The 23,371-nt window shown below is 37.6% G+C and overlaps 1 protein-coding gene and 1 long non-coding RNA gene across 5 annotated transcripts in view; one reads left to right on the top strand and one right to left on the bottom strand.

Moving 5' to 3' along the window:
* EPHA3 (EPH receptor A3) overlaps positions 1 to 23,371 on the bottom strand; it is a 213,433-nt gene that overhangs the window by 150,616 nt on the left and 39,446 nt on the right. Inside the window, exon 1 of one of the 3 annotated variants that reach the window (XM_017821894.1) lies at positions 4,030 to 4,581. The exons of the other annotated variants lie outside the window; for them this stretch is intronic. Within the exon in view, the coding sequence (XP_017677383.1) occupies positions 4,030 to 4,047 (18 nt within the window). The 5' untranslated portion in view covers positions 4,048 to 4,581. Of the gene's footprint in view, positions 1 to 4,029; positions 4,582 to 23,371 lie in introns of those variants that run through there. 3 annotated transcript variants of the gene reach the window in all.
* On the top strand, positions 51 to 19,512 carry LOC108500721. 2 transcript variants are annotated; one of them, XR_001875972.1, is made up of 3 exons: positions 51 to 158; positions 323 to 434; positions 16,424 to 19,512. It is a non-coding gene; the product is annotated as an uncharacterized LOC108500721 (long non-coding RNA). The 2 variants fall into 2 exon arrangements; XR_001875973.1 differs by lacking the exon at positions 16,424 to 19,512 and adding an exon at positions 2,069 to 2,280.

Raw genomic sequence — 23,371 nt, 5'->3', positions numbered from 1 at the left:
ACTAGGCTAATAATTAAACCAAACTGCAGAAAGATAAGTAAAGCCATCTTTTTTCCCCCCATCTCTAGCTGCCAGACAGATGAGCACTTCATCATCAAACTTGTAAGGACAGCTGATTCTCACCCTTCTGCAAGCAAAATCCTCTTAATCATAGTGAGGTAAAAAGGTCACCACAATGAGGAAAACATCTGACTTTCTAAAACATGTGAATCCAGCATTCAAACACCCATTCAGAGCCTGGACAAGTAAAGCATTTATAGGGGTTTTTTTCTAGGCTGCATGTCTCCTGGAGAAACAGATTTCAATCTCATTTCTCTCACAGGTTAAGCAGATTTTCTGGGAAGTTCTCAACACAACAGTCCCCACGGTGGAAATCTGCACTGAACAATCACTCACATAAAAGCACCTTTCTCCACGAGCACTGCACAAACCAGGTAAGATTCAGCCTTTAAGTGTAGCTGGTTTCAGAGATAGAAATGAGTGGCTGTTTGGTACAATGAGAGTTCAGCAAAGAGAAATTTATCCAAGGTGGAACTCACCCCACGCTGTAGATGTGGCAATCTGGCGAGAAAAATGTGTCCTTAAGTAATTATAATTAGAAATGATTTCACACAGTGTTACACATAATACTTTCAGGCAATTGGCTCATAACAATAGGCTTTTATTTTTTAAAATTTATTCATAGTTAATAATAACACAGATAAAAATAATCAGGTCCTCCATCACTATCACCTTTTTCACCTAAAGCACTAATATTGGATGTAACCACACAAGTACTGATGGCAAACCTTTCCAAAGAAATGATCATGGCATAGTCAGTCAAGAATGGAAAGAATCTACTTCCCCAAACTATTTGCTGGTTAGGAAATATGAGGATATCGCTTGTCCACATTTATGCCTCCATTTTCTAATACATAGATTAGGAACGAATTAATAGTGGGGCAATATTTTTGTTATTGTTTTAGTTATTACTTGGACTCTAACAAAGAGTCAGTCATGCCTTCATAAAAAAACCCCAAACCATTAGCAAATGCTTTCAGAAGCATCAGCAAGCAGGAATTTTGAGGCATGAAACCATTACTTAAATGGGAAAACACCACTGCAATAGAGAAAGTGAAAAACATCTGTGGCACAGGAACACTTAAAATTTCACATTTGAAAAGCCTCTGCAGTTTGTTGCTTTGTATTTGGCAGCAAAACACAGATAAAAAAATATTTACATCAAAATGCACAAAACAGGTGGATAATATAGCATTTCCTTGCTAGTTTGGCTTTCAAAGCAAGGTATTTTTACACATTTCCTACAGAAATCCCAAACCACCCCATGTTCTCCTATTGTCATTAACACAACACTCAATGTACAGTGAAATTCAGTAGTGTTATGCTGGATGTAACTGCAAAAAACACCAGCTGCTGTATTAGGAATGGCATCCTTCCAGGTCTCAAATGTCTTATTTATATACAATGGAATCCTTCCAGCTGTTTAATATTTAGGGCTAATAAATATAATTGGCAGTACTACTGCACAAGGGCAAGTAACACAAATACATATAAAACTACTTCCCGACAGAAAACCTGATTTGTTCTTAGATGATTAAACCAAAGATGGATACAGAGTGCTGAGCACATTTTACATAGCTGCCTTTTTTTTTCTTTAATCCAAACAATATTTGCTTGTTTTCCAAGTGCAAAACTGAACAGAAAAAAAATACCAGGCACTGTTACACCAGGTGCTCTGAGACCAACTTTGCCTTCAACCAGTGTCTTCCACAGACCATGAATAAACTGGCCAGGTAGAAAGACAAGACACAGCACAAGTTTCCAGGGCAGGTGGTAGTTTATTATTGATTCCTTGGAAAGTGATGGATCACTCCAGAAAACAGTCACACCATAGCAGCCAGTCCAGAAGTGATACTTACTCTCATAAGCAATCCTTCTATGCATGTGCAGGACAACCGGACCTCTCACAAGCAGATGAACTCTATATGGAGTGAGAGGTGAGTACAATGAGGCTGAGAATGCAAACACAATAGAGGACATGCTCTAAGATTTGTGCCCCTATTTCCAGCTCTCTGGCAGACTTGATGTTGGCAAGTAATTAATGCTGAATGTAGCAGTCTTTCCTCCAACTCAATTTGATCGTCAAGTCCAAAGAGCTGGGGGTCTTTACGGGCAGTTTCCCAGACTCTGAGAAAAGCTTCAGGATCTGTGGCCTCCAACATGATAACCCCCTTTAAGATCACAACACTGAATGTAATCCTGCACAGCAGACAGCAAAAGGCAAGCACTGTGACTCTGTCCCTTCTGTAAGGCCTTGATTCCACTGAAACCTTCCTCAACTCCCTGGCACAACCCAGATGGAAAACTAATCTACAAATGGAAATGTTTAATTTGCATGAGTGAGACACAGCTAATGCTTCCTAACTTCATATGGGAGAACAATTTAATTTGAAATCTTAAACAACTTCCATGACAGCTGGAGCCCAAATCAATTCCATAAAAGCCTGCTCAGTGTAATTACCATAATTCAGAGGTATCTGGGTAGTTTGGTTTTTACTTAGATCATATCTCATTGCTCTTTTTTGATATTCTTCACCTAAGCCATTACACACTCACAGATCATCTCCATGCTTCCATCTTTAGCACCATTTTTTAATAAAAACTTTCTCTTTCAACCTCTTTATTCGGGTAGTTCAGAACAGCATCCTTACCCACACGGAATGTCCTTCCAGTTAGGTACACAAAAGGTCTCACAGAAGGACTAACATGGCCCTCACCTCCCTAAATCAGCTCAGAATCAACTAATTGAACCTAAAACAACAGGTTCTTAAAAATCAATCAGGAGCTCTGCTGTTAACAAAATACGTGAAGTACTTAATTAATACTATGATCTTCTTCTAAGTCATCAATAAAACATGGCATTTTTCCTCCCAAAGTTGCCTCTTTATTCCTGTTGAAGGAAGCATACCTACTCTTTCCCTAAAGAAAACAACATCTGAAAAACTGTCTCAGCCATCACACCTTCCCTTCAATGAGTACAAGACAAAAATAGGTATGACATATACCTGAAAAGCATAATGTTGTTTCCTCCAATCCCTTGCTTGAGAAGTACCGGAAAAAATGGCAATAAATAAAAATAGTACATGTATTACTTTTTAAATCTAGCTATCATATAGGGTCTTCAAAACTAAGCACATGTTGAAATCAGAGAATAGTCATTATGCTTAAAAGGCTAAGTTAAAAATACCTCCAAAAAGGTTATTATTCTTTAGTCAACTGCTGAGTCAAAAAAGAAATTATAATTATATTTTTACTGTAATTCTATGGAAATTAATTTCTTAACCATTCAATTAGGAAAAGTTAGTTCTATGCACATATTTCCAGTTATTTTAATTGAAAAATATGTTTAATACAGGAACTCGTGGGTTGACATTTCATGTTTTCTAAAGATAAATTCATTTCAGTTCAACAAGAAGAAAGTAATTAGACTGGGAATTCTGGAGGTAGTCCCCAGTTCTCAACCTCTGGCTAAGATGCTCTTGATTTCTCAAGGCTCTAAAACATTATTAAACAATTACTTTTCTTACGTCAAGCTAAGGATGAAAGAGGAACTCATGCCTAATTTAATACGAGATAAATAAACAGAAGTAACTCAACCAGGACTTTAACCAAAGACTCTTGAGGAGCAATGGCATTAGCTAATTTTCACAGGTCTATACTGCAGCAGTACATTGGAGATACACCATTTTCTGAAAACACTCTGTTCATTATTTGACAAACTGTACACATTTAGAACTGAAAAAAGTAAGCATGTCACAGAAATACACAGTTTTACATGCAGAAACAAATTAAAAAAAAGAAAAATGAAGGAAACAAAAAAACCTCCAGTTGATCACAATCTTATAGCCATTGGGCAGCATTCAGGTTCAAACAATTTCAGTTTTGAGTGAACAGAAGCTCATGACACAAAACAGCTCACAAACACACGAAGTAAAACTTGAAAAAAATCTGCTGTTCACACCACATTACCTGTGTCTTGCACAGCATTTTTGCTGCAGACCCCTCAGTCACAGGTCACTGTAAGCCCAAGGAGGAGTCAAGTATCTCCTAGAATAGGAGACATTCAATCCTAAAAATATTGTCATATTTTAGAGAAGCCTCACAAAGAATCTCAAATTCAAATCTCATTTAATAGCTATATTTGTATATTTAATATGTGGGAGGTTGAGAGACATTAGCAGGAACACAAACTCCTGACCTATAACCCCACTAGCCAAATTCCTCCATAAGATTCTATATGTAAACATAAGGCTTGTATTTCATTTTCTGGCTTACTATGCTACAGTGGAACACAATGTGCTTCAAGAAATACACTACACTAATTATTATCATTGGTATCAATATTTTACTGCAGAGATTAAATAAGGTTCAGAGAATTATTGGAAATCTAAACATTGCTCATTAGCTCTAATGCTGAAAATATTTTTATAGATTACCTTTATTTACTTAAGCTTCATTTCTTTATCATAACTACCTTGAATGTAAACACACTGAGTAAAACAGCACTGCAGTTTTGTATTCAAACATTCAAAATTGCCTCATCTTTGAGTCCTGTGGTCAAAAAAAAATTAATCTCGCACTGCTCTCAGTGAGACACTGATTACATGCTGTGAAAAGCTCAAAATGAAAACAACTGCACAAGAAGGATTTTTTTACCACAAAACACAGGGCTAAATATAAATGAAAGCCATCTGGGAATGTGTATCAATAATATGTGAGTGTGTTTGACTCAGTTCTCTGCACTTGGGACTGCGGGGGGGGGGGATCAGACAAGGATTTTACTGTTTTGTTTATTTTGCTGAATTGTGGCTCCAAAGGTTGAAGTTTACACAGCACTAGAACACAATGAGACCCTCTATTTGCCAGCCCTTGCAGCAGTGACCACATGGTCCTCCAAAATGTCCTGACAGTGACCTCAAAAGTAATGAGTGAATCACAGCTCAGAGGATGAGAGACAAACTAACGTTCACGCTGCCTCATCCTCCTGGTCTTTTCCTGCCCCAAGGTCAGGAACTGTGTCAAATTATTTATGTTTCTGATAAAGACTCGACTTCGAGACTCTGAGATAAGACCATCACAGACTTCCTATGTGAGTTGAGACTTTGAAGTCCCGTAAACCAGAGATAAAAATTACATTTTAATATACTTAGTTAGGAAAGCTGCCATATATAGGCAACTGTCTTTCAGATCTTCACTTGCTTCCCAGGGTCCAACTGAACATGTTGTGAGCATGAAATTCAAAGTCCACAGAGAACCTGAGCTGTCAAGAATATTTGCCATGGCTGGAATCAGAACTCTCTCCTACAAGATGGATGGGACCTAGTGAGAAACCCATGGCATGAAAACACTTGGAATGTGCTTCAAGCCACAGGAAACAGGAAAAATTGAGTATCACTGCTGATTTATAACCCATGAAATACAGCTAGTAATGCAGATTTACTGATATGCAACAAAGTTCAGAAGTGCATTTCATAGCTGTTCCATATTCACATGTCCCAGAGCCAACATCCCAATTGGCAATGTTTTGGGAAATGAGAGCTACAGCTTGAACTGAACCTACATGTCACTCATAGCTTACAACAGCAGAAAAAGAGATGGAGAACAAAGGAAGCTGATAATCCCAACAGAGTTCCATTTTTTAAATTTAAATTATAATGAACAAAATTATTACTGATGAAACTCAGTGCTGCTACATCCAAAACCAAAGGAGCTAGGCAAAAAAAAAAAAAAAGAAAAAGTGTTAAATAAGCACAATATCTTTAAGGCCATCAAGTCTCATATTTTATATACCAAAATTTCAAGTGGTAAGATGAACATTTCTACCATGAAAATAGCAATTTGCTCCCCAAAACAGACCAAAAAAGCAAATTTGTTTATCCGTATCATTTTGTCAGAAAAAAAAAATTAAAAGGCAGGATTTAAAATTAAAATCCCCACAACATACCTTTGAACTCATAGAACTATTTTATGCAGGTGATATTAAATACTTTTTGCCCAGAAGTTTTATAATTTATGCATTAAACATTCTGGAATATTCTGGTGTGCTAATCTTAAATGCATTATCTCTTACTAAATGAAAAACTATGTTTACTGTGATCACACTGCACCTATTTCACTCCATAAACAAGAACACCTCCTACAGGAAAATCATTCTGTTGCCATTAATGATAAGACAGCAATTATTTATTTAAATTGAATACAAAAAGTAAGTGAAAAAGTTGAAGAATCATGCTTCACCAGCCTGAATATAATTTATCCAGATTTAACACTTCTTTCACTTCTCTATATGAAGAGATTTAGGGAAGAAAATAATAAAATATTATTCACATGTCTACTTATGCTATAATCTTAGAAGACATTTCTTAGAAGTACAGCCAAATATATCTGTGTGGACAGAGAGGCCAAATAGTTAAAAATACAAGAACTTTTTTTTTATATATAATGAGGCATCATTTTTCATTATAAAGGCCATACTCTATATCCCTATATCTATATGTAGGAAAACTCAGTTTCCCATAAAAAATGCAAGACTGACAAGAAAAGACAAAAGCCTTTTGCTTTGAAAAAGGGTGAGGAGAAAGTAAAAGCACAATTTAGTTAGGATTTATGTTACCTTGCACTTATGCAGGTTCTTGAATTCAAGTATAAAACTGTAATTTTGTTACTGAGAGTGTTTAGAAGGTGGGTTTTTTTATTTTTTTATTTTCTCTCTCCACTAACAGCAGGTAGTACTTCAAAAAAGAGGCCAAAGTTAGTCTCTGTTTACTTTTGCTTTTTCAGGGTTACATGTTGGTTTTAGCAATGGTCTTGCTTTATTCCCTAGAGGTGGAGGAGCAACAGACAAGAAAAGCAGGCAAAATAGTTTCCTAGACACAAGTTTGACAACATTTTTGTAATATTAGCAAAGAAACAGAAAAATCAGCATGCAATATGTAAGATTAATCACACAAAGTCTCATCATGAGCCTCCCACAGCTGAAATTTGTTCACATGAAAAATTCAAATGATATTTATGAATAATCTCAGCTTGAATAAATTTTTTTACAGAAGAAACCCAACTGCATAGAACAAATTATAAACTGTTTGTACTGCTCTTTTTCAAAAGGCAAGGATATTTTCTTCCAAGTGGAAAGAAAACAAAAATACAGATTTTTGGGAAATATAAAGAAAAAGAAAAGTTAAAAGTATAAGAAACCTAGAAGAGAAAAAGTGGGGACAAAAGGATGTCAGGCTTACAAGAGTAGGCAACAAAGATGACATTAAGTGACAAGAAAGAGCTAACGAAGAATGCTGCTGCAAAAAGAAAAGGGAAAAGAACAATCATAAAAAAATCCAATGCAATAGTGGGTATGATTCAGAAAATATTATAGACAAAGGAGAGGAGGAAAGAAAGCTGTTATTGAATCAAAGAAAGAATGGAAGCTGGGCAGAAAGGTGGTAGTCTGTACTAGAAATATTCCCAACCACTTGGAAGTGTGGAGAAGAAGCAGACAGATATAATGGAGGCCAGAGAGTGAGATAAGCAAATTTCTGCAGCTTTCCAAAAGCTGGAAGGCAACCCCTAATTAAATCAGAGGGCTGTGACAGAATATAGAAGCAATACAATCGTGTTCTTTGCAGTCAAATTCCACATGCAAAGCATGACAATTTATATAAGACTGACGATTTTGCAACATTCGAGATGGGACATTTTGGACATGAGCTTCTGTTTTCCAAGATTGTCTAACACAGTGTTCTGAGGCATAAATTAAAATTCACTCACTATCTTTCAGAAATAACCACTCTCTGACTAATGCAACACCAAGCTGAAATTAAAACACCTCAAACAAAATACCTCATCAGAATATTCTCTCTCTGATGTCTTTTCCTTGTGAAGAGTTCAGAAATGTGCATCTGACCTCTAATCACCACATGGAAAACCGATTGAACTTGCTCGATAAATGTAATCGTGGCTTTACAATAGCTTAAGTGCTGATTCTGCTCTGTCCCACTCCTACCTTCCCTTCTGCTCCCTGCATCAGCATTAAAGTGGCAATCTAGGGAGTTGATACAGGGGAAAATCCACCTGCATGTCAACCTGGCAAAACCACACCAAAACCAGCCCCAAAACACCCCAGAAACAGCCCAAAACCACACCAAAACCAGAGCAAGGACAAAAAAAAAACCAAAACCAAAACTAAAAAAATCAGCTACCCAAACAAAAAAACCCACAAACCAAAACCAACCAACCAACCAAAACCAACAAAAAACCACCTCCAGCCCCTAATAAAGACACAGGAGTGTGATGATCAACAATCATCAAGTGCTAATGCCAGTTCCTAGGGGACTAAGGAAGACCCGAGGAACCCATCAATAATGGGTCCAGTCCTGTTCAACATGCGTTAAAGATCTGGATGGTGGGGCTGAGTGCACCCTCAGGAAGCTTGCTGATGACACGGAGCTGGGAAGAATGGTTAATATGCCAGGGAGTCATCCTGCTATTCCACGGCACCTTGACAGGCTGGAGAAATGGGCTGACAGGAACAGCATGAAGTTTAACCAGGGGAAGGACAAAGTTCTGCACCTTAGGAGGAGCAACATACTGGGAACTTTTACTTAGCAAAATTGGATTCGTCTGCCCATGAGCACATCATCAGTTCATCATGACCCAAATATAAGCCCTTTTGGTAAAAAGACATCTAGATTTACAGAATCACCTTCTAGACTCTTCCACAATGGTCTCACTCCATACACTGCAGCAAAGAGTTTAACATCCAGCACTGCTGGTTTCCTGCATAATTTACAGAGCGACCTCATTCTGAATCCCAGAAGACCATACCGTGCCTGGCACAACCCATCTGACCATGCCAGTGAAATTGTCCATCTCAGCAACAGCATCGGTCAGCACAGCACAAACATCAGGAAAACAGCACCAGCTTGCAGGGAATTTAAGGTGAAATCAGGAACTTGGTTACTACACTTTACAGCATCTCAGGTCTCAAAGTTCCTTCTTTAAATTATGATGAGAGAACTCTGATCTCAACAGAGCATGAGAAATCAGAGTCTGTGCTGAATACCTGAGCAAGGTCTTTTGTTCTTACATAAAAGCACTGCCACAGACTCTTCTATGATTCCTCAGACTCAATCAACAGCATTTGCTATTCCACAAGTCTGTACCCTGAGGGCCCCCTCTCCTTCATCAGCAGGGAAAGTATTCTCAACTCATAGTAGGAACACAATTTCTATTAACTATTTCCAGGCTCTACTTGGCAGCCCTTTATTTAAACAGTGTTAATTCAATCGTGACAGCAATTCTGGGGTGACTGCACATGTGTGATCCAAATAAGGAAGAATGAAATGAGGTTGCATTTAACAACTTCTCATGGCTCTAAAGAACAGCACAAGCAAGAATGTCCAACTGTTCTGGTTAAGACAATTTGGTCTTTAACAGATTTCTGTGGTCATCTGCATGTATAGGGTAATAGATGTCAGAAAGGGTTTTTTTTTAAAAAATCAAGTATTAAATTTTATTTATATATCTATATATCTATATATCTATATCTATATATATATATTTACAAACAGGGACATTTCTTCAGAAAACACCAGAGACAAAAAAATCCCCAAACCACTTTGGGGGTGGCCAAACCCATGTCACCAACAGTACACACGGCCACCTGATTTGATGGAGAAAAGTGTATTAAATGAAGACAGAGTACACTGTAATGACAGGAGGACATCTACTAATTTTGGGATTGTGTAGCTGAGGTCATTATTTGAAAAATACTTCAATTTTACCTTTTTTTTTTTCTTTTCTTTGCCAGTGAAAGATGATAACCATATCAGTGTGATAGAATTCCCCTTAGTAAAAACAATAAAATCTTGTGACAAGTTGAAAAGGAGTCAGAATATATGAATGATGGTCATATAACACAAGTGTGTAACACATGTCCCTTTGTCACATGCTTCTGTGGTGGGGGAAAACAGTTTTCCACCTGAAGCTATAAAATGGTAAATCCCCAGGGGGTGGTGACCCTTGAGGTTTGAGCCAATGAGCCCTTCTGCAAAATATAAACATATCACACTTAGACCGGAAAACAAAGTAGTTGTAGTTGTTGTTAAAGAAGTAGCCATGTTGTAGAGCCACGAGGAGAGAGGGCAGGAGCCCCCCTGGGGGGCTGCAGGGACTTGGAACAGTGTAAGACTGGGCTAAGTGTCTGTAGCTGAGCTGGGGGATGTTTCTCCACTGTGAGCCGCAGCAAGAGATACTGAAAAGCGGTGGCAGAACAGCAGTGGACGGAGAAAGTGGCAGACAGCCAGAAGAGATAAGACCAAGCAGCAATGACAGGCATGCAGCAACACAGAGAGAACTCCTGGAAGGAAGGGAGAAAGAGAGCCAGCAGCAGAGAGAGCAGGACTAGGCTCTACAGAGAGAGTTTTGGGGTAAGAACTGAACCAAAAGACCCCAAACCCCTCTGAGACCTCCTAGAGAGAGGAGGATGATGGACTTTTAGTCTTGGAGTGCTACAGCACTGCCGAAAGGAGCTGAAAAGCTCAGAGAAGGAATGCGGAGGGGGTGACCTTGCCCCCCCCCCCACCTTGAGACAGAGCACGGAGCTCTGCAAAGGGGACTTGAATCCCCTGAAGATACAGACTGTCACGAAGACCCCTGAGCTTCGTTGATATGACCATGGTGAGGTGACCCTGTCTGGGTGAACGCAGCCCACAGGAGATAAGACCCTCGCTTGGAGACGAGTGGTCGAGGGGCTTGGATACCCCCTCGTGTGTACTGGTAGAGATCCAGCTACAGCTGCTGCATGGAAGAGAGAGAGAGAGACTGCTACTCTGAAGAGACATTGCTGCTCTGAGAGTGGAAAGGATCTTTTCCTTCTTCCCTTCTGGACCTTTATTTGGAGAGAGAAGAGATTTGATCCATTGTAAATACTGTTATGTCATGGTAGAGATAGGTGAGATTGTATATGATGTATTATACTATTTATTTGTACAGTCATCGTAATATATAATCCCTTTCCCCCATTCTGAGTCTCGTGTGGTGTCTGGAAAACCCATCTCACACTGGGTTGAGATGTGGGAGGAGGTTTGGACTAGGGAATTGGATTTTGGGTCTCTCAAACCATGACAGCTTCATTCTAAAAACTCAGGCTGCTTTTATTGGAAGTCTTCTGGAAAAAGTAGCAGATCATGAAGAGTTTTCCCACTTTAGAAAGTATATTATTTTTAGGTATTTAAACATTTTTTTGGCAAATAACACGTGCCCTTGAGCTTTCCATTTTTTAACAGTCAGAATAACAATCACCCAAATCTCTTACAATAAGGTAAATACCATGCCAATCAAAAGTTAATTTCTAAATTTTTCAAAACAATCTTATTCTCTGCATTGATGAACTTACGTATATATTTGTATAAAAAAATCTGTCTCACAGAAAAACTTAAGATCCATGTTAGTATTTCTGTTTTATGATCATAAAATATGGCACTAACTGAAAATTGAAGATTTAGTTAGAATTAATGTTATTTAGAATGTACTAAGTGACAAAGAAACTGAGACTTACACAAAAAACAAAACAGGCAGATTGGCTGTGGAAAAAGGAAGAACTCTAAGAAATATCTACCCTACAAAGTAGGTCACCTAAAGAAAAAAAAGAAAGTTTAGTGTTCCTGAAAGTGAGATAATAGCACTTTTTTTGCAGCAGACGAGTTCAGGAAAAAGTATTTTTACTGTTACATTTATTACATGAAAAGTGGAAGTACTGAGAAGGACCAATTCCATTGTGCAAGGCATAATGAGAATATTTAAGAATGACTCATCTGTGCACATACAAAGTGTTCTGTTTGAATGGTAGATGTTATTCTATAGCATAGATTTGTGAAATCTCTGCCTCTCTACAGTGAATTATCACAGTAAAAAGAATACAACACCTCTCAAAACAGAAGTTCATGTTTTATCAGTGTCCTGGTTGACAATAACTGTGATGCCCTGGTTTAAAATAACGAGAAATCAGAAAATTCAAGTGGATATTTCTGTAACATTGGAATACAAATGACTGTACATGCAGATGGAGTGAGCCAGCTTTAATGACACCATTTTCTGAAAACGGAGACATTTTCTATACAGAAATTCCATTCTTTGACTGAAATAGTGGAGTAAAGTCGAAGTAAAGTGTCATAAGAACATTTTGTGGAAAGCATTGTTTGCTTTCATTGGCTAAAAAAGGCAAAAAAAAAAAAAAAGAAAGCTGTAATAAAAAATAATTTTAAAAAATTTGGGGTTTTTTTGTCTTACACCTGTAAAGAAAAATGTGAAATATGGCACAGTGTTAAACATTTATACAAAAAAAAACCCCTGAGATGCAGCATAGTTTAACCTGTGCTTTTTTTGGTTTTACTTTAGTCAAAAAGTTTCAAAGAATCCAAAATCTTACTCTTGTGGGAGTACAATAAATTTTTCAGCAGACACGTAAAAAATTTAAAAAATGTATTGAACTTACTGAAAGTTGATAACTTCTGAGCATAATACATTGTAACACGGCGCAGGAAATAGGTGAAAAAATATTCCCTAAGTTAACGTCATATCAGCCCACTCTTTCACTATTCCATTTGTTTTCCAGTGAAGAAGAACTGGTTTCCTTAGCAGTAACTTTTGGTATTCTGTTGATTTATCTTTGCTTCTTTTTTTCTACTGGTTTGCTCTTCCTCTTTTTAAGGAGAGAAGTGTGGGGCAAGCACAACCAAACGATATGAACCTGTTCACCCTGACAGCAAAGCACACTTTGCATAAACAGACCTCTAACAGCCTTGCAATTATCAGTAATTTTAATCAACTAAGGGTTAACTTGGAGTAAAAGAAAGCATGGCAGCTAATTAATATGCCAAAGCAGCACTCTCTCTTCTGAAGGAGTTAACGAAGCTTAGGAAGGACACATGTGTGACTTTTGCTGCCCAGGGCTGCACCAGTGACACAGAGGGGCTGAGTTCGGTCAAATAATTGCATGTTAATTATCAGGCTGTCAGCAGCACTTGGATGCCTCTTCCAGTGTCCTCTCCTTCCCAGCATCCCACCTCTGCTCTGCACTGCAAACCAGTGGGATTGATGCCTTAAGATCCCTAAGTATACAGATTTTACTGTAGCTTTTAGCATCTTATAGCAATTTTAGGATAGAGCTTTTAATGAAATACTTTTGTACCAAATTCTAAAAGATTGTTTGATGTTTCTTGTCAAGGTTTTCAATAGATAGAGATTTTTTAGCAAGCTAAAAGGCATCTAGTCTGTAGAGAGTGTACCAGAACAAGGTATTCCCAGCACATTCCTTGATATAACTTTAGTTAAAGCCATTTAGAAGGCCCAGAATCCTTGATTTTGTTCCAAGCAGGACAGAAGTCCTGAGGAAGACAAAGAATGGGAGGAAACAGTGGTTGTGGAAGACCACCCACCCAATTCGGCCTGAGGAAGGTCCTGGGAACAGACAATTATCAGGCTGGGTGTATCCCATTAGATATGATAATAGCTAGTATTATTATTTAAAAAAAAAAAGCTATCCTAAATGCTTGGGCTTATATATTTTGTGCATCTTAGAGAACTCTATAATTACAGACCTGCTCTCAACCTTACTATATTAAAATTGTCCAGCGAATTTTCTTTGCTTTTAGGCAACAGCATTAGGCAGCTGGTAACAGTTGAGGATGGGTAAGCAAAAAATGAGCTCCTGGCATGGCAATGAACAGCAGGGATACAGGATGAACCATTAGGCTTTAATGGTTAAGGTCATATAAAAACCATCACCAAAACACAAAACCCCAAATCAAACCTACTACCAAAAACCCCACCCACACATCACCATCCTCAATGTCTGTGCAGCTCTTAGCAGGCATAAAAGATGCCTAATAAACTTTGAGGCAGCTATTATCTTGGTCCACAGACTGACTGTGACACCTTCAACAGTAACAATAAATAGGTTTATCCACCACAAAGAACACCTTGTCATATCCTCCTCCTCAAAGAAACATTTTATTTACACTATGCTTCCATCTGCAAAGAACCAGATCCTGTTGCTTCAGAGAAATTATCCTTCTCACTTTGGTTTTTGGGAAATTAAGACACTGTAAAAAATAATAGAAAAAAAATTCAGTAACTTCAAATTACATGACAATTTACAACAAAGTATTTTCCCAAGCCAAAACAAAAATCACATGAAATGCTGTATATAGATGTGACTTTGGAAGACTAATTTTATAGGTAAAGAATAAAATACTCTTATTTCTATGGCCTATAAAAATCCAGTTAGTTTTAGGACCACTGAAGAGTCTTTGTAGGCTAGATTATTTAGTTATTTAAGTCTGGTAAGCTTCTCATTTTCATTGCATTGAAAATTCAATATTTTTTCTAAATGGCTAGAAAAGAGAAATAGTTATTTTCCCTCAACTCAGGGTTCAGTTCTTTTCCCAGGAAGCAAATTAGGCCTATAAAGCTCTAAGCTCTCAAATCCTTGGAGCATCACTACTTTTATGTAGAAAATAATTTTAAAAAGTAAATTAAAAAACCTTCAAGAACTAAACATCAGTTATGGTAAGTTCAAAAAACACACAAAAACCTCTGACAAACATTCTGCCTCTTCTTACTCAGCATGAGAGCACTCACTTCTTTCTCCCAGAAAACATCATTCTCCCTCATTAGTTCACATTTGATACTTTCAGCAGTCAATTCTTTTTCCACAGATCTCTGCCCTTACATTATGACACCAGGAAAGGGAACCTGCCACGTTTCTACTAACAAATACATTACTGAGGACAGCAGGCATTCCCAATACAATTTTCATGCTTTAATTACCAGCACTATCAGTTGGTCTTACTAATCATCAGCTGAGAAATCCATATTTGCATCATTTTGACCCCACCGACAAATTAAAGAGAAATATTCATATTGGATAGCAAATAAACCTGCTATAAACATGTGCACTGAGGAACTTCACTGAGAAAGACATCTACCTACAATCAAAAATCTCCTAAATATTCCTTTTTATGAGCTAGGACAAAGAACAGCAGAATTGAACTGTTACAAAGCCACAGCTAATAGGAAGAGAACAAACTGAAATTTCTCAAAAAAATCCTTTTTTGAGGGTAAAGTGCATACTTGACAAAGAGGTTCCTATGCATGTAATACTGGCAGCAGCATTTGCTTTAGAAGGTATGTACATTTGCTCATGAATATCTCTAAAAACACATTAAAAGCAAAGGCTTTCAGCCTTTTTCACAAGGTGTTTTCATGCCATCCAAATTCAGCAAAAAGATAAGGGTGTCTAGAGATAAGTGATATTTTACTAGTACAATACACTCCATGTAACTCATGATGCACATGAGCCTCATCAGGCATTTAGGGAATAAGAAGCTGGCTGCAGAAAGTAATTTTATACTTTTTTAGGGTCCAGTAAGATTTTTATGCTAATCTGACACCTTTTGGGTCCTAAACCAACAGGTAAAACTCAGATAAATTTTAGAGGATTGGGGTCTCAGGGGGCAGTGAAGGAAGATGAAAAGTGTGAAGTGAGAAAATTAGTGCATACTAGAATAATTTCTGAAACTCTGCAAAAGAAATGACAATGGACATGAGAGTGATGCCATTGCTTATGAAGGCAAGATGCCACAGGACATTTGTGGGCAATCTGTGGAACAAGCTACTGAATTTAATGGCTCAGATATAATTCAGTAACATTGGCAAAACAGCCTGAGCTTCATTACATTTTAAGCCATTTTAAGGAAATACAGCTGAGCAAAGAACAGAGCTGTCATTGGCATTTTGCAACATGTGGCAAGGCTTTCAAGAAAGTAAAAAACTTACATAAACTTTGTGATTATACGCAGCTTGAACAATTTACAAAAGCTCACAACCTATTTTTTCATTATCTTGCTCCTTCCAGTTTTAAAAAAGGCATTCTTCCAGTGATCCAATCACCATAATTTAAAAATTACTGCATTATCAGCTATCACCTTCACCTACCAAAAACACCACCCTCTCCCCATGTTCCATGGAACATGAAGTGGTACTGGTGGAAGCAGAGATAAGTCAAGATGCTGGGTTCTCCCTACAGGTCAAAAGATCCTGAGAGTGTAGAAAACAAATCAATGGTGGGCTGATTCCAGAGCTGCAAACTCTTCACCGAAAAGCTCATAACACCTACTGAAAGGAACCAGCCCCACCAGATCTTCAAAAAGACAGGATTGCAGAAAACAACATCTCTCATTTTTCACAAAGCCACTGAAATGTCAACCAACTGGATCCTCTTTGAGACATGGAAATGTAACTCTGCTCCACTGTGCACACACATTATGATACCACCTAATTAGGTGATTATGTATCTTCTTTCCCACAGGACCTCTGTGTTCCAGAAGAGTGGGAAATCCTGATAAATAGCAAGGTCTGCTCTGGTTTCAGATACTTCTGGAGAGAGACAGTTTTACAGGGCAACCAAAAGTTGTATTCCAGCTTTTGGCCACGGGTCAAGGGTCCCCTGGATTTTGTACAGTGGAATGCAGGATCTATTTAGATATATCTTAGGATGCCTGTTGAGTAAAAATGACCTTTACTAGTTAGACATTGTGCCTCTGAGTGTACAAGTTGAATGGTGCATGTGCAGTGAGTCAGCATTTAATATTTCAGCTCCCTGTCGGTTTTTAAGTTTTAAAGACTGAACATACAGTTATTCACAATATTTTCTCTCTTCTTCCTCCCCCCACATTAAGACAAAGCAGCAGATTCAGAGACCAGTGAGATTAAAGAACAAGCAAGGAAACAAAAAAACTTCCGTGATTTTAGGCAATTTGGACATGGTCATTGAAGAGGTTTACAGGAAAAATACCTGATCATGCAAACATATTATCAGAACTTCTCCTAGGAGCAGGGATTTTGCTTAGATAGGCTAAAAACTTCTCTAGATCCATATTCTGCCAAAAGCATCTTGTTACATCTCAAAACTCAGATATCACAACATTAGAGTTCAGTTGCACTACCCAAACAGCTGTAAGTTTTATGAGCAATATTAGGATTCACACTGGGAAAATCACTAGAAAAACAATTATATACAGAAGCAGATGGTTAAAGACTAACTAAAAATTGGAAGACCTACTAAACACATCCTGTTTGAGTTTAAGGACAAATGCATGTCACCAAGGAAATCCTTTAAAAGACAATGCATTCAACAAGCTCCAAAATTTAAATCCTCAATTGTAAGAATTTTACCTGAAAATCAGAGATGAAAGTGAATAAACAGCTCAGCTGTCTCAGCTTCTCAGCTCTTCCATCAAATGTATACCTTGCATTTCAGCCTGAAAAATCTTTCTTTACAGCCACATGTGTTGCAGAGAACTTTACTCCCAATGTTATAATTTCAAGGCAATAAGGAGATGGCAAATAATCTCTGCATTGAGAGCCTGCTGGTCACAGCTCAATTAATTGAGTCACTGATCTGAGGAGTGCCTTAATCAATGTTTTAATCAATTTTTTATGAACAAATTCAAAACTACTAAACACTTCTTTCACTGGTCCAACAAGATAAAGATGTGCTAACTCGGTGTAGAAGTCCAGAAGACAAGGGCATTCTAATTGAAATGAGTTGTTTCCCCTCTTCATTAAAAACTCCTAATTTAAAAAGAGCCTCATGTTCACCTGCATCTAAACCCATGTAAAGTGAATTACACAGATGAAAAACTGAGCATTCAAGCCAGAGAAAGAAACAAACACCCCTGAAGGCTTCAGAGGCATTTTTAACTGAGTTGTAATACAGGAATCCAAACAGCATCTTACTGTGTCTGCTTTTGCTTTGCCCTAAATAATGACACACAGCTGTATTTACACTGCTGTATATTTAGGTAAAATGTGTCTGCAACCTGTGTAAGGTAAGCAACGCATTTTTGCTGTTGTAACATTAACTTTTGGCTTTTTTGACCTGTGTGTTCAAAATGTTCCTTGCCTTAACACCCTCTTCATTTTCTTTGCCCTGAATAGTTGCACACACAGTGTGCAGACCTGTTTCATGTTACCAATGCTAGAATTCCAAGCTGTACTTTGATCATGGCCCAATGAGTGGTAATTTTCTATGTTGAACATGTCAGTCTGAAAAAAAAAAAAGAAGAGAAAAAAAAAGAACAAACTGTTCCCAGTCTCTGAAATTTAAAAACAAAAAATCCACAGTTCCCAAAGTTATCTGCTTCTTATCAAGATCCGTGTTTGGCACCAGATGCATTTGATTCATTCATCATTGTCAGTGCACTTACACACTAATTATTTCAAATTGTTTCCTTGGGCAGAGGTCTAGGACAAATGCAAGCAAGCCAAAAATAGCAGTTATGAATAATTATGCATAATTTACCTCAAGGCCTGGGCCAGGCTATCATTAAAACTTCTTCTTTCCACCTGTGATCCCAGCTAATTGTGGACTTTAAATTAGTTCAAGATTACTTTTTCTTTTTTTTTTTTAATATGATGCCAACATTTAACCTTCCCATTAGAAGTTTTCTGATGCTTTAAAAATTTCTAGTGAAATGTCAGCAAGGTTCCTTCTTTTTTAACCATGCCCTTGTATTTCCCAGCCTGACAACAAACTTTGCTAACAGGAAAAACTTCAGAGTCAAAGTCAGCACATGCAGCCTCACGTTAAGGCTGCCAAACAAGATTCTTAGAAAAGCACAGTTTCTCTCTCAACCTCAAAGTAAGTTCTGATGCTCCAAAACTAAAGCTGGTTTAGTCCCTTGAACTTTCCCTATTAAAGTTCTGACTCCTTCTGGAGACAAGAAGAGAACTTTCCCAACAACAACAAAACCAAAATTTATAAAACACTTGCTCCTCCAAACTCAGAAATATCTGTTTAATTCTACAGACAGCAAACTCATTAATTCCAGTGGGATCCAAAGGGGTCAGTGATGAAGGTGTAGATGATTTTGCTGAACTGGAGCCTTATTCCATTAATTGTAATGAATGTACCTCCTATGTTGTTGCGCTGCTTTAACTCCTTAAATTACAGCTTTGAAATAAAAACTGATGAAAAAAAAGGAAAACTCACCCTGAAGACTTCCAGGAGAAGAAACATATACCTCAAAAAAAAGCAAGTGTATGTACTACTGATAATTCCTAAATACTCTCCAGTTTGGGAACACAGTACAAGCTTCACTGTTGAGACAACAGAAAATATGGTAACAGTAGCCAGAGGTATTAATGCACAAATTATAAGCATTGCTTACTCAGAAAAAAAAATCTACGAATTCTTCTATTCGGTGTCTCAAACATCAGACCTCACAGGGACAAAAAATGCTTCACTGTTCAGTTAACAGTGCAAGTCATGCAGGAACCAGACCAGCTAAGTTGTGAAGCCTTGGGAGCCAAGGGTATGTTTATGTACTTTCCTTATTCAAGATAACCAAAAATATCAAAGCAGATATTTAAAAAAAAAAAGTTAGATTCAGTAACAAAATGAACAAAATGTGTATGGCCAGTCTTCGCGAGCGAAGATTTGGGAAAGGTCATTAACCCTTTGAGCCTGCGCAGTGGATTTTTTTTAGGTGAGACCCAGCGTGCGCTGAACTGAGCCCACCCTTTAATCCTGAGGTTCATCTGCCGGGGCCGAGCAAGCTTGGACAGTGGCAGTGAGGGTCTCAGGACGTAGGTTTGTTTAGAGTGACCTTCTCTTAGATGGATTGCCTCACAGGGCTAATGAGCTCCATCTGCTCGGGGGGCTGGGAATCGAACCTGGGTCGCAGCAGTGAAAGTGCTGCACCCTAACCACTAGACCACCAGGGGTCCCCAAACAAAATGTAAGACATTATTAAAAAAAAGAAAACACACACACAGGAAAAGCTGTCTTCTGGATAGTTACTTAAAGCATTAATCACAAAATAACTCTTCTACTAAATTCAGATATTCCTAAAATAATAATGAAGTTTACATGGTATGACCAGTTCTAAAGCTGACACACAATTCTGCATCATCTACAGATTTTAGACAGGAGACAACACAAACTAACGTGTTCTAAGTTGGTCCTTCTTAAGTTTCACAAACATGATAGGAAAAAAACCCAAAGATTGCAGTGCAATTCCTTTAAAAATAGAAAAAACAATGAAAATGAATTCATTAAACACTTGTTCCTCCAAACACTTGTTCCTCCAGAAGTATCTGTTTAATTCTACAGACAGCATGCTCATTAATTGGAGTGGGATCCAAAGGGGTGAGTGATGAAGGTGCAGATCATCTCGCAGAACTATGAGTGCTTTGTCATCCCCACCTGACTTACAGAGAGAGCTGCACTGGCTGTCTTTGCACCACATTATTTTGTGTTAGGGCATCTCCTGCTGAACTGCATGGGATAAACTGCTTGTATCTGTGCCTTCAGACAAAGTCAACTGAAAAAAAGTGGGAATGCTGGAGAATGGATACAGAAAAGGGAAGAATGCAAATTCATTTCCTCTATAGGAAATGGCTGCCATGTCATTCAAGTCTCTTGTGATTGTAGTTGATCCAGTTTGTTTAACACTGCAGGTCTAAAGTGATTATTATCAAAATATTTCATGTTCAGGGACTTTCTAGCCAATGTGCTCAGATCATGGAACACCTGCAATTTTACACAACAAATTCCCTGTTGTGGAGAGACCTGGCAGTCGTGTCATCTCAGTTCTGTGTCAAACTTTGTTGTGGCTGGTTTACTATTATGGATCTTATACTGCTGAATTTATTTGCCAATCTACTTGTGTTTGCTATAAGGAGCAAGGAAGCACTTTACAACTTAGAGAATACATCTCTCTAGAATAGGTATCTCCAGGTCCTTCAAGACAGAATTAATACAACCATGGGAGACTAAGTTTTGGAAATCAAATGACCTTTTCAACTTTTATTTTCCACAAGGAGAAAACAAAGGCATTAAGCTAGTCTCTATCATCACCTCACCTTCAATGTGAGGTATAGACTGCTAAATGCTCCTCAAAGCAGAAGGATTTTTATTATGAACATCTTGTCATAAACAAAGTTTTCCCAATCACTAAAACTAATAGGTAGTATAAATACCAGTGATCACGGTTCTTCTTTCCTGACAGCACACATGAAATTCTAAATTGATATATGCACACAGAAATTAGTGTCTCAGCTGTATATGCAACAGAAAAATTAATATCAGTCTTCAAAAATCATGAAATAGAATTTAGAAGCATCTGCATGCTAATCACTGAAACAATAAAAGAAATGGAAGGCGTTTAGAACAAAACAACTTTGTTTTCTATTTGTCACATTATGTTTTTTAAAGTGGCAAATGAAAAGATACAATTTTCATAAAATGGAAGTATTACAAGTTCAGTTAGACAGCAACCAGTTTATGTTGAAATCCGTTGTTTAAATCTTGTACTGGCTTAATTTGCTTTCTTATGGAGAATCACATTTTTTAAATTGCAGGGTTAAGACTATAGTTATTACTTTAAAATATTTATGAAAAAGACTCATGAAATTTCCTGTTGTTTTTTAATTCAAATATGCTGGAGTCACAGATAATCAAGTTGTCAAGGCCCAAACTTAGAAGGGTTCTTATGTACCCAGAACAACGAGGGTTTCCTTAGATTATATCAAAATATGAAACAGCTATTTTCCCTTCAAGTCATAAACAGTGCCTGGCATTCCTGCTTACTATATAAATCAAATATTAACCAAATCAAATATAAATCCCTTTTTTACTATCTCCATATTTCTAATTTACCACATCTTAGTGTAATTTCAGCTTTGTGTACAAATTGAATCCAAGTAATTATTAAATAATTAATAAAATATTATTTTAAAAAAAGAACTATGGGTTTTTTTAAGCGCTTTGTATGATTCACTGCATTCATTCAAGCAGTCCCTTTGCAACCACTGTTAATTCACACATTCACATTCTCATAGTCATCTGATTTTGTCTTCATTGTGGATCACCACTTATTAAGGAGAAAAACTTTCTAGATTCCTTCAAATCATAACTATCAGTTCAAAATCAGGGGACTGACCAGCACCTTTGTTTTTTACTATTAGAAACACAAAGGGTTCAACACTGACAAAGAAACCAAAGAAAAAATGGAAATCAGGTAGACTGATACAAGAAATTGGAGTTAGAGAGCTACATATTTTTGCTAAACAAAGCAAAATCAAAATTATCATATGACAGCCATTTAAAGGAATACAAAAGGACTTACTTCATGTGCTTCACCAGGGTAAAATTCACAAAGCACTCATTAAAAAAAAAAATCCCATTAAGAAACAAGAGACTGATTATCAGCAAATAATTCATAAGAGCAAAGATACAAAGCTGGTCAAGAAAAGATCTCCCAAAGGACCCCCACTAGTTGGAGTTTTAAAATTAGGCTGTACAACATATAAGAACATGTACTTCAGGGATCCAACCTGTTCATCCAGGGGATAGAAAAGTGGCTTACTTTCCCACTTTATTTTGCTGTTTTGTGTGGAACCTGGTTACAAGGTCTGAAATGAGGCAGGTACTGAGAAGAAAGGCAAGCAGGAAGACCACCTGCATTCCTTGAAAGAACAGAGTGGCTTAAGTTGAAACAAATAGCTTGTTCCAGCATACTTACATATTGGTTGCTAAACCGAAGCAAAAACACCACAATCTTTTTTTCTTGCAGCTACATTCCACAAATTCCCTATGAAAAAGCTAAAAAACAACGAAATGCCACGAAGTGCACCTTCTGACCACAGTTTTAGAGATCTATTGGCTTCTTTCCAAAAATAACCCCAGTAAGATTTAAATAGCTGAGGTAAACTATTGAATATGTAGATACTAATAAGATTTCCACTAATTTCACACATTTTGCTCCAGTACCTCTATGACTAATAAGATGGAACTAGTAGAGATCAGTCCTTCAGAGAATGTATTTGACTCGTTTCCATTCTCTGCTCCTGGTGTGGGGGTCTACAGCATTGGAGTATCCATTTATGGCCTCAGTTCTTCTAACTACAGTTTTCTTTTATATATTTTATGTGTTGGGTAACAGGAGAGAGATGCAAAAATAAGTTGAAGACATATTCTATGCTGTTGCTTTCTACAGCAGTGTTGAAATACAACTTTGCTGCTTGAAGCACCAGCCACACACTCCCATTTTTAGGAACAGGGAGGTGAAATACCTTGGTGGGGATCCAAGAACATAAAATGTTCTAACCCACACACCACTTCAGCAGCACCATGGTAAGGCACAGTGTTTCCTTCTCTTTATTTACCAACCACATTCTTCATAGCTATAAAGCTATTGGGGTGGGGGGGGTAAGGAATGAGCTTTTGTACTGGTCTCTGAAAGATTTCCTC

This window comes from Lepidothrix coronata, unplaced genomic scaffold, assembly GCF_001604755.1.
Source record: "Lepidothrix coronata isolate B3197 unplaced genomic scaffold, Lepidothrix_coronata-1.0 Scaffold93, whole genome shotgun sequence".
Taxonomy (NCBI): Eukaryota; Metazoa; Chordata; class Aves; order Passeriformes; family Pipridae; genus Lepidothrix; species Lepidothrix coronata.
The sequence above is the reverse complement of the archived record's forward strand: the minus strand, read 5'-3'. Positions and strand labels throughout refer to the sequence as shown.